At 37.5% G+C, this 19323-nt stretch overlaps 1 protein-coding gene across 2 annotated transcripts in view; it reads left to right on the forward strand.

The window, feature by feature from the left end:
- The window catches only part of acss1 (acyl-CoA synthetase short chain family member 1), a 37295-nt gene that overhangs the window by 8179 nt on the left and 9793 nt on the right, over positions 1-19323 (forward strand). Inside the window, exons 4-8 of one of the 2 annotated variants that reach the window (XM_062044509.1) lie at positions 6314-6489; positions 6562-6714; positions 8540-8687; positions 8841-8978; positions 14877-14969. In XM_062044509.1, coding sequence (XP_061900493.1) covers positions 6314-6489; positions 6562-6714; positions 8540-8687; positions 8841-8978; positions 14877-14969 — 708 coding nt within the window. The remainder of the gene's footprint in view (positions 1-6313; positions 6490-6561; positions 6715-8539; positions 8688-8840; positions 8979-14876; positions 14970-19323) is intronic. The other variant, XM_062044510.1, reaches the window with a different exon arrangement.

The raw sequence follows: 19323 nt of genomic DNA on the forward strand, positions 1-19323 counted from the left end.
ACTTGGACTTGAGCCTTTTGACTTGACATGACTTGCTACTTTCCCCAAAACCCAAAGATTAAAAAGTTATTTGGGAGCGCGCCGCTCCGTATTTTTCCTTTTCTTCGTCTGTGTCTATCAGCGTGTTGTTCCTGTCAGCTGGTATGCTCTCAGTACAACAGCCAATCAAATTAGATCTACGCTGTTTTCATCACACAGCTCTCATCCAATCAAATTGCAGGACAACCAATGAAGAAGAATTGTCAAACAATGCGGCAGTGAGAAACAATTATGCCAAAGTTAATTTCGTTCGGGTATTAAAACTACGACTCGGTCATCAAAAAACGAATAGCCCTATGCAAATCATGCAGTTCGAATACGTAACAACTTCCAACTTCGTTCGACATTTGAAGTTGCACAAAGAAGGGTACGTTTTGAATGTAAGCTAACGTTTATTGGCTAAGTAACGTGACTTTTATTTGCTGTGTAGTTAAATCAGTGAGGCTGTAAACTCACTGCTAACGTTATAACCATAGACATCTTATAAGGGTACGCAGCATGGAGCGCTACTGCCTACAGGCGCAGACGAGACGCGGGGCCGCCATCTTGGAGTGGTGATCCGCTCCACTAGTGCAATTCATTTGGCAGGAGCAATGAACTGTCAGCGCATTTAATTCATCTTACCTCACTGAATACCACTCATTTTCACGCGCTTTGTTGTCATACGTGTAGCTATGATAAAGGAAACATGTTTTGGCGTGTTTTATTATTCATAGTTTGCTTAACAGTAATATAATATTCTTATACGCTATAAGTGACCAGACGTCCGAGATCAAAACTGGGAATATAATCCCCGGGGAAAGGGGGAAAAAACGGTCAGCTATTTTTAAATTGAAGAAACAATATGATTAGGTTATATATACATGTGTATATCCTACATAAACAATGTATGAATACATTAGATATCTATATATCTTATAGACTGTATCTCTGTTGCTGCAGCAGCAGAGAGTTTATTCTGTCTTTACACTTTGTATTGATATTTTGTATTACATTCTTCCCTTAAATGATCATGTTTACAGTGATTGTTATATATGTATTTTTTATGTATGTCGCTTTGGATAAAAGCGTCTGCCAAATACTTAAACATATATAAACACCTGAAAGTCTTTTTATCAGCTAAAACCACCAATCTGTTTCACTGGATTCAGAATAAAACCAAATGCTGTCTTACCCAACAATGTTAGTATTTGAATATTGTTACTTGAAGACTTATTCCTGGTTACAATTATACTGTTAAGAAAGTATTGTCTTATATTTGACCTAAAATGAGAATGCATCATAATCAGTGGCGGCTGGTGAATTTTGTTTTAGGTGGGGCTGAAAGTTTGTAAACCAAACCCCTGTAGGGGCGTCATCCTCCCCCAGAAGATTTCTTTGTGATTTTCACATACAAATATTGAAGATCTTTGCTCCTTCTCAACTCTGTGGTAATGTTATTTTCATAAAATACAACCAATAGTACATTAATGTTAAATCTTACTTGTGAAAAGTAATCCCCCGATTCCTATTTTCAACAGTCCGCTCATTTGAGCAGGAAAACGCTGGACACCAGCCCGGCATCTTTGTTTTCTACCTGTCAACTGTCAGTTTAGGCTACTTGCCGGCTCCTCATCACCACTTCAAGATGCAAATTGCTTGCGTCACAGCAACCAATACTGCGTCTACTTATAAGATGTCTGTGGTTATAACGTCATTGCAAACACGGCAATCTGTTGCGTCCACTGCAGTTCGCTACCTTATTGATACTTTTTGTCAAGTGATTTTTTTAAGCAGGGCTGCATGAGGTACCTACAAATAACGTTACGTTAGTCAATGTATCACACACAATAACGTAACGTTAGATGGCGGTCAGCAGCACCGCGTATTTTAGCCACCTACAAAAAGACAAACGTAGTCAAATAAGGGTCAGTTAAAATGTGTACTATATTAAGAATATGTGTACATATTGCATAGGGCCCTGACATCTAAAAAGTACAACTCTGTTCATTGTTATGTTCATGTATTTGTTATGTTTTTCATGTGTACGCACACATCAACACACATACAGTATGAGATGAGATCAATGAGATAAGGTAAGAACAGAATAGAAACTGCTGTGGAACTAGTTACAATGCAATATGCCATGGACATACAATGTTAACACTTTTGTACAAATAAGTACAGTTGCACTTGTTTTTGCAAATGTGTTTATTCTGTAAAGGAATGAGTTAAATGTTTAAATTTGTTTGCACTATTAAAATGACTGGTTAATAGTGCTATTATGAATTGCAATGTCAGTACTATTTTTTTTCCTGCTATTTCAAATGCACGTGTTTTAATAAATAAATACAACGTTTTAAAAGCATACACAATCTGTGTAAAAATATTAGTCTGTGGTTAAAAGGACTTGAAAGGACTCGAAACTCAAAATGCATGACTTGTGACTTGACTTGAGACTTTCCAGTCTTGACTTTGGACTTGACTCGGGACTTGCCTGTCTTGACTCGGGACTTGACTCGAGACTTGAGGGCAATGACTTGAGACTTACTTGTGACTTGCAAAGCAATGACTTGGTCCCACCTCTGGTTTCTATATATATTTATTGTGAGAAATCATTAAGATGATCAGTGTTTCCACAAAGATAAATATAATTAATTATTAATAATAACAGAGTTAAAGGTAAATTGAGCAAATTGGCTACTTCTGGCAATTTATTTAAGTGTGTATCTAACTGGTAGCCCTTCGCAGTAATCAGTACCCAAGAAGTAGCCCTTGGTTTCAAAAAGGTTGGTGACCCCTGCACTATAATAATGTAATATTTGGCATGATCAGATAATAAAGTTTAAAAGATTAGTATTTTTTTCCTGTCAAAATCGAAATAATCATTTTCCTTTAGTAAAGAAATGAAGTATTTTATCAACACACACTTTTCCCAAGCTTTTGCGGGCCACATACAATGATGTGGCGGGCCAGATCTGGCCCCCGGGCCTTGAGTGTGACACCTGTGGTCGAGAAGTATATTACAAATTAGAATGCATATAAGAAAAACATACGTGTTCTCATCTTATATAAAGATTGTGAATGACAAAATTCCCCCAAAATTGCAGTTTCCCTTTAGCTTTCAGTGGATAAATGCCAGTTTGAAATTTGACTTGCGTTATCACCACTTTTTACCATTTCCATTTTTATCCTCTATAGCAGTGGTCCCCAACCACTGGACCGCGGCCCGGTACCGGGCCGCACAAGCAATTTAAAAAAAAAAAAAAAAAAAAAAAATGTTTTATTTCATGAAATCAACATAAAAAACACAATATATACATTATATATCAATATAGATCAATACAGTCTGCAGGGATACAGTCTGTAAGCACACATGATTGTATTTATTTATGTAAAAAAAAAATTAATTTAAATACCCCCCCACCCCCACCGGTCCGTGGGACAAATTTTCAAGCGTTGACCGGTCCGCAGCTACAAAAAGGTTGGGGACCACTGCTCTATAGAAACAATATCAATGCAAAATACTGTATGTTGTCATGTAAGCAAACGGCCAAAACATTGTTTCCAGCTGAAAATGTTTTACAAATGGCACCTCAGGCACTAAATTGCTGACCATTTTCTTCTCTTGATCTAAGATAAGATAAAATAAGATAATCCATTATTGTAGCCACAGAGGAGGGAGTTCAGGTGAAGTGAAAGGTATGGCAAAGTAATGAAAAGCACACCATACTGTACTGTACTTGAGCATGCATAGAATTCCATAAGCAACAAAGTAAAAGGAAGAAACCAAGACAGTTCTGCATGTGGGACAATGTGTTGGCAATAAGGAAGATGAGGGCTTAGCACATGTACTCTCCCTCTTGTGGGTCCAGAGGTTGATCCAGGTCTAGAGTTTCTTATCAAGGGTAACCGGGTGTAGTTTCCCTTTAATCCCACATCTCTCTAGTAAAGCTTTATGGACTCTTATCTGCTCATCGTCACGGTGACAAAGTGAGCTAAAAGGCCCATTTGGAACGCTGACTGTCTCATCAGGAAGTTATTCATGCGCATTTATTGCTAAACTTGCTAGAAACATACGATCTGACTGTATCAACTGCGTTTAACATTTTTAAATGGCCTACAATCAAAATAACTTGGCTCCTTTTGAAAAAGAAAAGGTGAAAACAAGAAACTGTTGTCTTTATCTTGATCTAAAAGCCACAGAAAAGGCAAACCACACTTAGCAGATCAGTACTTACACTGCAAATGATTAGCCACTTGCCAAGATTTAAAGTGTTATTTCTCGGAATTTCCCTAGTTTTAGGAGTTATTCACTTATTTTAATCATTGACTAATCTTAATTCCGGCATGAATATTTATATTTTTTCTATTCTATTTTAAAAATGTTAAACTTGAGAAAATAACTATTCAATTAAGGTATTAAGAAAATCTTGTTTAAAGAATCTGCAACATCTCGAGGACGTTGAATAATGTTTGTTTCTAGAATAAAATACTTATTTCTCTCCTAAAAGTCCTGCTAATTTCTATACATACAAACTTTAATTTAGGATGTCTTATCAAGTCAAATGATCTGTCCATGCAGCAAAGTTAATTTTACTATATATTTGTCTTTAAAATCTAGTCTTTGTATCTCGTATTTTGACAGCTTTGTTTCGCAGTGTAGCGCTTGACTTCAGAAACGTATCCTCTTGGCGGAAAAAAATGATAATTGCGCAACCTTTTAGGGCACATGTGTCAAACTGAAGGCCCGGGGGCCACTTCTGGCCCAACACATTATTTTATGTGGCCCGCGAAAGCCTGGAAAAAATGGGTTTCAATAAAATACTTTTTTTTCTTTCTTTACTAAATGCATTTGTTCTTTCAATTTTGACGGAAAAAAATGCATATTTTAAACTTTTGTGAGATAAAAACAAAAAAGTTAAGTATCGGTTTGTCACCTTTATTCATGATTTTAAAGCAAGTTATACATAAAAAAATGTAATAATCAAATGCATATGCATTTAGATTAATCATGATTAATCACAGGTTATTACCTGCATACATAATGTAAATTCATTTGAAAAAAGTGTCCCTCTGAAAGCAGCCATTTCTGCGATGTGGCCCTCAATGAAAATGAGTTTGACACCCCCTGTTTTAGGGCCACGCAGCTTTTACAGAGACGCCACAAGAAAGCGTGAGAGCCCATCACTTTAATACAACTGTAGTTCATTAGCATCACCACTAGGTGGAGCAAGGACGCTCATGCGTCGGAATACATGATAAAATACACAAGAGGTACATCGTAAACAACCATGCAGCTCTAGTTTTCTGCTGCTGCTGCACTCAATCAAAGTTTACTTATATAGCCCTAAATCACGAGTGTCTCAAAGGGCTGCACAAGCCACAACTCCATGACACGACAAACATGCTTATTTCTATCCAAACATGCTAGCTATTAGCTCTTTATTCACTTAGCGCAGGGGTGTCAAACTCGTTCTCATTGAGGGCCTCATCGCAGTAATGGCTGCCTTCAGAGGGACAATTTTTAGAAATTAATTACAATTAATTAAAATTAAGCATGCAGGCAATAACCTGTGATTAATCAAAATTCTAATGTATCTGATTTTTTTTTTAAATACATCATTTGACAGCACTGATATAAATGTGCACCAATAATCCCATCATATTATTACATTATTGCCTATGCATTTATTAGATTTTTTCATGTACAAATGAATGGATAAATCCTACTTAAAAGTGACAAGCAAATATTTTTTATCTTTACAAACATATTTTTTTAATACACTATATAATACTCTAATATTTTGCATGATTAGATAATAACGTTTAAAAGATTAGCATTTTTCCTGTCAAAATCAAAATAATTACAGTATTTTCCGCACTATAAGGCGCACCGGATTATAAGGCGCACCTTCAATAAATGGCCTATTTTAAAACTTTGTTCATATATAAGGCGCACCGCATTATAAGGCGCATAGAATAGACGCTACAGTAGAGGCTGGGGTTACGTTATGCATCCCATAGTTGCGAGACCTGTTGTGGCTCAATATTGGTCCATATATAAGGCGCACCGGATTATAAGGCACACTGTCAGCTTTTGAGAAAATTGGAGGTTTTTAGGTGTGCCTTATAGTGCGGAAAATACGGTATTTGCATTGAACAAAAAAATTAAGTATTTTATTAACACACACTTCGCGGGATGTGGCGGGCCAGATCTGGCCCCCGGGCCTTGAGTTTGACACCTGTGACTTAGCGTAAGAAGCCAGCAACGACATGGTGTGTTCACCCGCAGCCCGGTCCAGCACCGTCATCACCGTCAACGAGGGTGTCCGAGGCGGCAAGATCACCCATCTGAAGAAGACGGTGGACGCGGCGGTGCAGAGCTGCCCGACCGTGCGGCAGGTGCTTGTCGCCATGAGGACGGACACGCCGGTCGCCATGACGACGAAGGATGTCGCCATGGAGGAGGTGAGAGGGCACCGAGCCAATTAAGGAGACGACGGCCCGTGTATTTGTTGTAACCCCAGCGCATCTTCACAGGAGATGAAGATGGAGGACGGCGTGTGTGAGCCGGAGGCCATGGACAGCGAGGACGTGCTGTTCTTGCTTTACACGTCTGGCAGCACGGGGAAGCCCAAAGGACTCGTGCACACTCAGGCCGGATACCTGCTGTACACCTCACTTACACACAAGGTGATCATCACAGTGTGCAGTGGAACACGCTTAGGTTGACAACTCAAACCCACCGTCTTCTTATTACTACAAAACCCCAAAAGCAGTGAAGTTGGCACGTTGTGTAAATGGTAAATAAAAACCGAATACAATGATTTGCAAATCCTTTTCAACTTATATTCAATTGAATAGACTGCAAAGACCAGATACTTCACGTTCGAACTGGAACATTTTTATTTTTTGCAAATATTAGCTCATTTGGAATTTGATGCCTGCAACATGTTTCAAAAAAGCTGGCACAAGTGGCAAAAAAGACTGAGAAAGTTGTGGAATGCTCATCAAACACTTATTTGGAACATCCCACAGGTGAACAGGCTAATTGGGAACAGGTGGGTGCCATGATTGGGTATAAAAGCAGCTTCCATGAAATGCTCAGTCATTCACAAACAAGGATGGGGCGAGGGTCACCACTTTGTCAACAAATGCGTGAGCAAATTTTCGAACAGTTTAAGAACAACATTTCTCAACGAGCTATTGCAAGGAATTTAGGGATTTCATCATCTACGGTCCGTAATATCATCAAAAGGTTCAGAGAATCTGGAGAAATCACTGCATGTAAGCGGCAAGGCTGAAAACCAACATTGAATGCCTGTGACCTTTGATCCCTCAGGCGGTACTGCATCGAAAAGCGACATCAGTGTGTAAAGGATATCGCCACATGGGCTCAGGAACACTTCATAAAACCACTGTCAGTAACTACAGTTGGTCGCTACATCTGTAAGTGCAAGTTAAAACTCTACTATGCAAAGCCAAAGCCATTTATCAACAACACCCAGAAACGCTGCCGGCTTCGCTGGGCCAGAGCTCATCTAAGATATGCAAAAAGGAAAAGAGTTCTGTGGTCTGACGAGGCCACATTTCAAATTGTTTGGAAACTGTGGACATCATGTCCTCCGGACCAAAGAGGAAAAGAACCATCCGGACTGTTATAGGCGCAAAGTTGAAAAGCCAGCATCTGTGATGGTATGGGGGTGTATTAGTGCCCAAGGCATGAGTAACTTACACATCTGTGAAGGCACCATTAATGCTAAAAGGTACATACAGGTTTTGGAGCAACATATGTTGCCATCCAAGCAACGTTATCATGGACGCCCCTGCTTATTTCAGCAAGACAATGCCAAGCCATGTGTTACAACAGCGTGGCTTCATAGTAAAAGAGTGCAGGTACTAGACTGGCCTGCCTGTAGTCCAGACCTGTCTCCCATTGAAAATGTGTGGCGCATTTCACCATCAAAAGGTTCAGATAATCTGGAGAAATCACTGCGCGTAAGCGATGATATCACGGACCTTCGATCCCTCAGGCGGTACTGCATCAAAAAGCGACATCAGTGTGTAAAGGATATCACCACATGGGCTCAGGAACACTTCAGAAAACCATTCAGTAACTACAGTTCGTCTCTACATCTGTAAGTGCAAGTTAAAACTCTGCTATGCTAAGCGAAAGCTATTTATCAACAACACCCAGAAACGCCGCCGGCTTCGCTGGGCCCGAGCTCATCTAAAATGGACTGATACAAAGTGGAAAAGTGTTACTCTGAGCTACTCCCAGAGTTTCTTACCCTATCTCTAAGGGAGAGCAAAGCTCATAGGAATGTAGACCGACCGGTAAATTGAGGGCGTTGTGTTCTGTCTCAGCTCCGTCTTCACTACGACGAATTGATAAGAGGGTGCGAATCACGACCAGGATCATTTCTACCAACAATGAGTGTGTTTATGCTGACATGTGTTGTTGTATTGTTAGCAATAGCTAACTAAAAATGGTTCTTGTGCGTTCTCTCCGCTACAGTATGTCTTTGACTACAATGATGGCGACGTATTTGGCTGTGTCGCCGACATTGGTTGGATCACAGGTCACAGTTACAGCGTGTACGGACCCCTGGCCAACGGTGGGACCACCGTGCTGTTTGAGAGCACGCCAGTTTACCCCGACCCAGGTATAACAGCTGCGGATTACTGCGCTTAAGCCTGACGTGGCCATCACAACGTGAGCTAAAATTAGCATCCCAGTCAGTACCTCGGTCATAATCTGTGGCACACAGCTGCACGCGGTCCAGATCTGTGCTCATGATGCTGGCTTGTGTTGGCAGGAAGGTACTGGGAGATGGTGGAGAGGCTTAAAATCAACCAGTTCTACGGCGCCCCGACAGCCATTCGCCTGCTACTCAAGTATGGCGACCAGTGGGTGCACAAGTACGACCGCTCCAGCCTCAGAACACTCGGATCCGGTATGAAAAGCAGTTTCATATTTATATTATATATATATATATATATATATTTTTATGTATGTTTTACTGTTTTTCCTTCAATAGTGGCCTCCATTCACTAGGGATGGGCGGTATGGCCTAAAATCTGTATATGTCACAATATATTATTCATATATCCATTTTCTACCGCCACATTAACACATTATTTATGATAATAGAAGCATTTCAAGTTAGTGAAGTTGGCACATTGTGTAATTCGTAAATAAAAACAGCATACAATGATTTGCAAATCATTTTCAGTTTATATTCAAGTGAATAGACTGCAAAGACAAGATACTTAATGTTCAAACTGAGAAACTATTTTTTTTTGCGCAAATAATCATTAACTTAGAATTTAATGGCAGCAACAAAAAGTTGGCACAGAGGCATGTTCACCACTGTGTTACATGGCCTTTCCTTTTAACAACACTCAGTAAACGTTTGAGAACTGGGGAGACCAATTTTTGAAGCTTTTCAGGTGGAATTCTTTCCCATTCTTGCTTGCTGTACAGCTTAAGTTGTTCAACAGTCCGGGGTCTCCGTTGTGGTATTCTAGGCTTCATATTGCGCCACACATTATTAATGGGAGACAGGTCTTGGACTACAGGCAGGCCAGTCTAGTACCCGCACTCTTTTAGTATGAAGCCACACTGTTGTAACACGTGGCTTGGCATTGTCTTGCTGAAATAAGCAGGGGCGTCCATGAAAAAGACGTTCCTTGGATGGCAACATATGTTGCTCCAAAACCTGTATGTACCTTTCAGCATTCAAGTTACCCATGTCTTGGGCACTAATACACCCCCATACTAAGGCTGAAACGACGCGTCGACATAGTCGACGTCATCGGTTACATAAATACGTCGGCGCCGTTTTTGTGCGTCGGCGCGTCGCATATTTACGTCACACTACCGTCATGGCGGCGCGCAAAGCAGACTGTGCGAGCGAGGGGGAAAAACGCACGCCAAAAGTTGTCAAAAGTGTGGGAGTATTTCAATACACAGCCTAATAATGTTGTTGTATGCACACTGTGTCGAGCGTAAATGGCCTATCATAGCAGCACAACGGCTATGAACGAACATTTGAAAAGAAAACCATCAACCATCAACTAGTCAATCGTCCGCGTTAGCATACGTTGTCATCATTACACAAAAACATGAATGTGTCATTTGTATCTGCTAGGGGTGTAACGGTACGTGTTTTGTATTGAACCGTTTCGGTACGGGGCTTTCGGTTCGGTACGGGGGTGTACCGAACGAGTTTCTAAGCTAAAGTTTTAACAAGCTGCTTTGCTCCGTCTGCCTCTGTCTCAGCACGCAGCATTGTCCCACCCACACAACCATCTGATTGGTACACACGCAGCATTGTCCCACCCACACAACCATCTGATTGGTACACACGCAGCATTGTTCCACCCACACAACCATCTGATTGGTACACACTAAGCATTATCAGCCAATCAGCAGTGCGTATTCAGAGCGCATGTAGTCAGCGCTTCAGCGTGGAGCAGATAGGTGTTTAGCAGGTGAGCATCAGGCAGCGGACTCTCCCCAAATGATAATAAACACCTCCCAGTCAACTACTAGTAACATCACTATGAGCCCGTTGACCTTCTAGAAACTTAAACTGCAGCTCAGCTCACTCGCAGTCCTGGTTTGAGGTGAAGGCTAATTAGCTCTCAGTTCCAGCCACATCGACCCCTTCTGAGCGCCTATTTTCAGCTGCTGGGAATATTGTAAACAAGAAAAGAACCAGACCATGTAGACATGCTAACCTTTCTTCATTACAACTGTTAGACACTCACTGGAATGAGTAGAATTGGTTATTGTGTACTGTGTTGGACTGGATGTTTATTTTGCACATTTTAAAAGCAATACTTAATGTTTACAGTGCTCCAGAATATTTAGATTGGCACTTTTTTGTATTGGAGGTTTATCTTTATTTTTGCACATTTTAGCAAATAAGCAATACTTTCACTTTTGTTGAAATGTTTACACTGTTGTTACAGAATATTTCGTTTTGCACTTTTTTGTATTGGATGTTTATCTTTATTTTTGCACATTTTAAAGCAAAATAAGCAATACTTTTACTTTTGAAATGCTTATACTATTGCAGAATATTAAGATTTGCACTGGATGTTTACTTTTATATTTGCACATTAAAAAGCAAATAAGCTACTTTTAATTTTGTTAAATGTTAAAAGTTTTAAATGTTTACATTGTTACAGAATATTTTGTCACGTTGTTGTCAATGTTGACTGAGTGGCCATACTTTTTTTTTTTTGTAAATAAAAGCCATGCCTTTTGAAAAAACTGGCCTACTTTTATTTTTTCATCTTCATTTTAAATAAAATAAAATAAAAAATAATCGGTAAAAGGAAAAATAATCTATAGATGAATCGAAAAAATAATCTATAGATTAACCGATTAATCGAAAAAAATAATCTATAGATTAATCGATAGAAAAATAATCGTTAGCTGCAGCCTTACCGCATACCATCCCAAATGCTGGCTTTTGAACTTTGCGCCTCGAACAGTCCGGATGGTTCTTTTCCTCTTTGGCAAGGAGTACACGACGTCAACAGTTTCCAAAAACAATTTGAAATGTGGACTCGTCAGACCACAGAACACTTTTCCACTTTGCATCAGTCCATCTTAGATGAGCTCAGGCACAGCGAAGCCGGCGGCGTTTCTGGGTGTTGTTGATAAATGGTTTTCGCTTTGCATAGGAGTTTTAACTTGCACTTACAGATGTAGCGACGAACTGTAGTTACTGACAGTGGTTTTCTGAAGTGTTCCTGAGCCCATGTGGTGATATCCTTTACACACTGATGTCACTTTTTGATGCAGTACCGCCTGAGGGATCAAAGGTCACAGGCATTCAATGTTGGTTTTTGGCCTTGCCGCTTACGTGCAGTGATTCCTCCAGATTCTCTAAACCTTTTGATGATATTACAGACCGTAGATGGTGAAATCCCTAAATTCCTTGCAATAGCTGGTTGATAAATGTTGTTCTTAAACTGTTGGACAATTTGGTCACTTGTTCACAAAGTGGTGACCCTCGCCCCATCCTTGTTTATGAATGACTGAGCATTTCATGGAAGCTGCTTTTATACCCAATCATGGCACCCACCTGTTCCCAATTAGCCTGTTCACCTCTGGGATGTTCCAAATAAGTGTTTGATGAGCATTCCTCAACTTTCTCAGTCTTTTTTTGCCACTTGTGCCAGCTTTTTTGAAACATGTTGCAGGCATCAAATTCCAAATGAGCTAATATTTGCAAAAGATAACAAAGTTTACCAGTTGGAACGTTAAATATGTTGTCTTTGCAGTCTATTCAATTGAATATAAGTTGAAAAGGATTTGATATTCTGTTTTTATTCACCATTTACATAACGTGCCAACTTCGCCTGTTTTGGGTTTTGTACTTTATAATTGTTAGTAGCGGGTTACTTGCTGTTGTAACTAGGGCTGCAACTAATTTGATAATCAATTGATCTGTCGATTATTACTTCGATTAATCGATTAATAATCGGATAAAAGAGACAAACTACATTTCTATTCTTTCCAGTATTTTATTGAAAAAAAAACAGCATACTGGCACCATACTTATTTTGATTATTGTTTCTCAGCTGTTTGTAAATGTTGCAGTTTATAAATAAAGGTTTATTAAAAAAAATAAAACTTTTTTTTTTTTTTTTAAGTAGTCTCTGCGCATGCGCATAGATAGCATAGATCCAACGAAACGATGACTAAATTAATCGGCAACTATTTTTATAATCGATTTAATGGATTAGTTGTTGCAGCCGTAGTTGTGACATGGCTATACCTACACTTGTGTTCAAATGTAATACGTACTTTCTCCTGTTGTTTCAATACTTTACAGCAGTTTTGGGTGATACTACAAATATAAAAGTAGTTACAGGGGCAGTATTGTACTCATTTTCAAGATCATTTTTGATCACAATTACAATCAGACAAAAACAGAGGATTCAATATTTACATTATTTTTTTTTATTATTGGCTCTGATTTAAATCATTTGGTTTTTGCCCTTAAAGTCTTCCTGTGACTTGGGTCACATTTGCTGAGTTTGTAAACAATAGTTTGTGAACAATAAAAAAAACAAAAAACGACAACAGATTTTTCTGCAAAAAAAGATATATCGATTTAATCACTGTAGTATCGGCCATATACGATTCTATGCTTGTTAATGCTGCTGTTGATATTTTTGCCCAGTCCACCTTGTTTTACATTTGAGAGCTCTAGGTTGGGGTTAGCATATCTTCCTACAGTGTAGTGTAGCATTTTGTGCTATTCTCTTTCCTTCTGATACTTTGGAGAGCAACATTCTACCATGTCAAATTCCTTGACATTATTGGCCAATAGGAGAAATATAATGTTAGAGAAAAATGCCATTTAAAACATTTGTATGCACGTACAACACTCAAGACCTTCAGTATATCAGTATGTGGAATTAAATTATGGAATGGATTAAGTAAAGAAATCAAACAATGTACTAATATGATCCACTTCAAGAAACTCTTCAAACTTAGTGTTTACAAAGTACAAAGAAGTAGAACCATTTTAAACATTCTGAATTTATCTCATCCATCCATTCATTTTCTAGATAATCTTACTTATTTCACCATATGAAATATAACTTACTTCACTGATTATTATTTATTTTTAATGTTATTACGTACGGAGTATATTTTAAATAAATTGAGAAGAGGAAGTGAACAAAAGTGTTAGCAACTGCAATGTAAAGAAAAGCTCTGCTTCTTCCTACTCCTTTTCAAACATGTTGAATAGAGAAACTGGAAATAGTGATGCATCATGTTGTATGCTTGCATGTTTGAAATAAACTCAAAACTCATTAAAGCTGATTCTGATAAGAATCGTAGTTTATTTGGCGACTCAGAAGTGGCTTTACAATGTAGAGGGACGTTAGCCGCTAGGAAGAATGCTACGTTGCGTTGAGGATGCGTTCGTTTGTTTGTTGCTGTTAAATTTGCGGCACACAGCTAGAATGTGTCATCATCAATGTGCATTTCCATGACACAACGATAGTATTAAAAGCTATACTTAAGCATTTATACCTACACTTAAGCATATACAGTATATTGTATATTGTCTACATTGCCTAACACCAATTGACACCATCAATTAAAAAAAATATTCAGCTTATTTTCCTTTTATAAAAACAAGCGATGCCATGAGATGGATGACACTGTACCACCATGTACCTGCACATGCATACATGGCATCTGTAAACATGCCGAAGAGCTCTAAGAGAATTGCAGCTGTATCTCTATCCTTTTTATGGCAGAACATTTTGAAATAAATACATATATTTCTAAATATATATTACTTTTTTTCATTAGTCTAATAAACTCTAAATTTGAATAAATAAAAACTACTGGAGGAAATACATTATTTTATTTTCAGGCTCCATGGGTGTTGTTGATACAGATTGGAGGATTTATTCTAATATTTTTTTTATATTTGTTTGATTTATTCTAACATTTTTTATATTTATTTTATAACAACACATATATGATTAAATAATATTAATTTATATTATGATTCATATTTACGAGACACTCATTCACTAAAAGGTCATTAGGATTCTTTGTGTACCATTTCTTGCTCCTGCTGCAAAGGAAAGTCGCCAGAGGAATTTTCTCCAACACACACGCATATATACACACACGCAGTCCCTCCTTAAAGCAGCATGGAATGTCGAGCCAGGGTGGCTAACTCGCCCTAGTAATGTCACACATACCCAAACACACACCCATAATTCTAGTCTCAGCAGGGGGTGGTTCACTTCTCACTAGAGTGGGCTGGAACAATATGGTGACTTTGTGCTCTTTTGTGCAGTGGGCGAACCCATCAACACTGAGGCGTGGGAGTGGTACCACACTGTGGTGGGAGAGGGACGCTGTCCTGTAGTGGACACCTGGTGGCAAACAGGTAAGCGAGGGAACGTGGTTGCATGAGGTTGAATTGTTACGTTACATCTGTTGGCGTACGTTCAAATATCCTCATATTGGTATTGTCATCAAACACATGGTCAAGGACTATTTGTCAGACAACTAATAGTACACACTACACTGTAGCACTGCATGCTTTAACAAATCTACCCCCTGCGGACACTTCAGTGTGTACAATATGAGTCACAAGTTTTAGCACACTTTTTTGAAAGAGAGTAAAAACTTTCTTGGCTATAAAGCGCACAGCATCCTCTACACGCAAGTCGTCAGCACAAAGTTATTTAAGTGTGGTGTTTAAGCCAGAAGTATACTTTCCGGCAAGAGCAGTGTTACATAAGCTCAGGAATGTGTGTGCACGTACATGCACAATATGCACATGCATGCCAATGTTCCTCCTCTTGCACACACGTGAGCAAGTTCTGGAGCTCCAGATTTTGTTCTTTTTACTACAAAACCCAAAACCAGTGAAGTTGGCACGTTGTGTAAATGGTAAATAAAAGCAGAATACAATGATTTCCAAATCCTTTTCAACTTATATTCAATTGAATAAACTGCAAAGACAAGATACTTAATGTTCGAACTGGAAGACTTTGTTATTTTTTGCTAATATTAGCTCATTAGGAATTTGATGTTTTAAAAAAAAGCTGGCACAAGTGGCAAAAAAGACTGAGAAAGTTGAGGAATGCTCATCAAACACTTATTTGGAGCATCCCACAGGCGAACAGGCTAATTGGGTATAAAAGCATTTGCTCAGTCATTCACAAACAAGGATGGGGCGAGGGTCACCACTTTGTGAATAAATGCGTGAGCTAATTGTCCAACAGTTTAAGAACAACTTTTCTCAACAAGCTATTGCAATGAATTTAGGAAATTCACCATCTATGGTCTGTAATATCATCAAAAGGTTCAGAGAATCTGGAGAAATCACTGCACATAAGCGGCAAGGCTGAAAACCAACATTAAATGCCCGTGACCTTCGATCCCTCAGGCGGTACTGCATTAAAAAGCGACATCAGTGTGTAAAGGATATCTCCACATGGGCTCAGGAACAGTTCAGAAAACCACTGTCAGTAACTACAGTTTGTCGCTACATCTGTAAGTGCAAGTTAAAACCCTACTATGCAAAGCCAAAGCCATTTATCAACAACACCCAGAAACGCTGCCGGCTTCGCTGGGCCCGAGCTCATCTAAGATGGACTGATGCAAAGTGGAAAAGAGTTCTGTGGTCTGAAGTGTCCACATTTCAAATTGTTTTTGGAAACTGGACATCATGTCCTCCGGACCAAAGAGGAAAAGAACCATCCGGACTGTTATAGGCGCAAAGTTGAAAAGCCAGCATCTGTGATGGTATGGGGGTGTATTAGTGCCCAAGGCATGGGTAACTTACACATCTGTGAAGGCACCATTAATGCTTAAAGGTACATTCAGGTTTTGGAGCAACATATGTTGCCATCCAAGGAACGTCTTTTTCATGGACGCCCCTGCTTATTTCAGCAAGACAATGCCAAGCCACGTGTTACATCAACGTGGCTTCATAGTAAAAGAGTGCGGATACTAGACTGGCCTGCCTGTAGTCCAGACCTGTCTCCCATTAATAATGTGTGGCGCAATATGAAGCCTAAAATAGCACAACGGAGACCCCGGACTGTTGAACAACTTAAGCTGTACATCAAGCAAGAATGGGAGTAATCCCACCTGAAAAGCTTAAAAAATTGGTCTCATCAGTTTCCAAACGTTTACTGAGTGTTGTTACCAATATACCTGTATACAAATTGCCCCTGTGCCAACTTTTTTTGCAATGTGTTGCTGCCATTAAATTCTAAGTTAACGATTATTTGCAAAACATTTGTTTTAATTTCTCAGTTCGAACATGAAATATCTTGTCTTTGCAGTCTATTCAATTGAATATAAGTTGAAAATAATTTGCAAATCATTGTATTCTGTTTTTATTTCCGATTTACACAAGGTGCCAACTTCACTGGTTTTGGGTTCTGTAAAATAACAACTAAAGTGACTTTTTTTTTTTGGTTATTTTGCAGAACTGTATCTTAACAGTTCATTTAGATGCTGATAAATATGCTGTCGCCATTATCACATCTCTGTATCAATAGTGTGACCTTAAAATACCACTGCCGTTTACACAAGATCATATTTAATTTTTTTGTCCCCTTTAACCAATTTGCATACAATGCAAATTGTATATAATACTAAAACGTGATGTGAAATAATCTGATTATGCTAATAAAATCAACAGATGGCAATTGGACCTGCCTGACCCTACTCTGTGTTTGATCCGCATAAATTAGACAGAGTAGTCACCAAATGGCCAATATCTCTAATTAATGATCAACAACGGCAGAACATGAGGTGCTTAGGAATTCCAGACACAGATAGAAGCTAAACTAAACTACTCTGTTAATGTTGTTATTGTTTTCCCAGACTAATGTTTCCAATTAGTACTAAGTGGCTTTATTCATAAATTGACATTTGGTACATGTGGGAGCAAGTTAGCCTGTTCAGATGGTGCGTTTGATGTTGATCCCTTGCTGGCATACGGACTCCGGGAGGGATCATACATGGCAGATTGAGGATTTGAAAAAAAAAATTTTTTCTATATTTTCATATTTTATGGTTCCATTTATCCATGTACAGTAAATTCTAACTACCGTATGTATTTGTGTGTACACTGTATGTGTACTTTATTGTATATAATTTAGTTTTTTTTACGTTTTTAAATGAAAAAAAATCAGATCTATTATTTTAATATTTTTTAGTTTTATTGTCCATTTATTTGTATACGTATATGTGCATATATATATATATATATATATATATATATATATATATATATATATATATATATATTTATATTTATTATAATTTTTTTTAACCCTAATTTCCCATTAACACAGATACATTTTATATTTTATAAATTTGCCATGTTCTTTATTGTACCATTGTCTATTTTAATTTTCCCTTCACTTTTTTTCTTACAATTAACCTGTTCAAATGAGCTGGAACCTATCACAGCATTTTGTAACTGATCGATATTATTTATATATTTATATATATATATATATATATATATATATATATATATATACACACACACACACATATATGTACATACATATGTATATACATATACATGTGTGTGTGTGTGTATATATATATATACACACACACACACATATATGTATATACATATGTATATACATATATGTGTGTGTGTGTATATATATATATATATCTAAATAAATATTTATATATATCATTATGTGTATATATATAAATCATTATATGTATATATATATATGTATATGTGCATATATATATGTATATATATATATATCTCATATGTATATATATATATGTATATATATGTGCATATGTATATATATATATGTATATATAGATATATATATATATATATATATATATGTGTGTTTATATAGATGTATAGATATATGTGTATATAGATATATATCTAAATAAATATTTATATATATACATATACATTTTTGTATGTGTATATAGCCATTCATCTTCTTCCGCTTATCCGAGGTCGGGTCGCGGGGGCAGCAGCCTAAGCAGGGAAGTCCAGACTTCCCTCTCCCCAGCCACTTCGTCCAGCTCTTCCCGGGGGATCCCGAGGTGTTCCCAGGCCAGCCGGGAGACATAGTCTTCCCAATGTGTCCTGGGTCTTCCCCGTGGCCTCCTACTGGTTGGACGTGCCCTAAACACCTCCCTATATATATATATATATATATATCATTATATGTATATATATATACATGCACATATGCATATCCATATATACACATACAGTATATGTATTTATGTGTATGTATATAAATATATATTTGTGTGTATACAAATATTTTGTAACTGATCGATATATATATATATATATATTATTTATTTGTGTGTATATATATATACACACATATATATAAATATACATATATTTATGCATATATATATGTATATATATATATAAACATATACACATATTTTGTAACTGATCGATATATATGTACACATACATATATATATAAATATATATATATATTTATTTGTGTGTATATATATATATATATATATATATATATATATATATATATATATATAAATATATTTATTTGTATATATATATATACATATATTTATGCATATATGTTCATATACAGTGTTGGGACACAAAGTAACGCGTTACTGTAACGCCGTTAGTTTCGGCCGTAACTAGTAATCTAACACGTTATTTTTTATATTCAGTAACTCAGTTACCGTTACTACATACTGCGTTATTTTACGTTACTTTTTATGTAGTATAA

The sequence above is a fragment of the Entelurus aequoreus genome, linkage group LG04, assembly GCF_033978785.1.
Source record: "Entelurus aequoreus isolate RoL-2023_Sb linkage group LG04, RoL_Eaeq_v1.1, whole genome shotgun sequence".
In the NCBI taxonomy this organism is placed as follows: Eukaryota; Metazoa; Chordata; class Actinopteri; order Syngnathiformes; family Syngnathidae; genus Entelurus; species Entelurus aequoreus.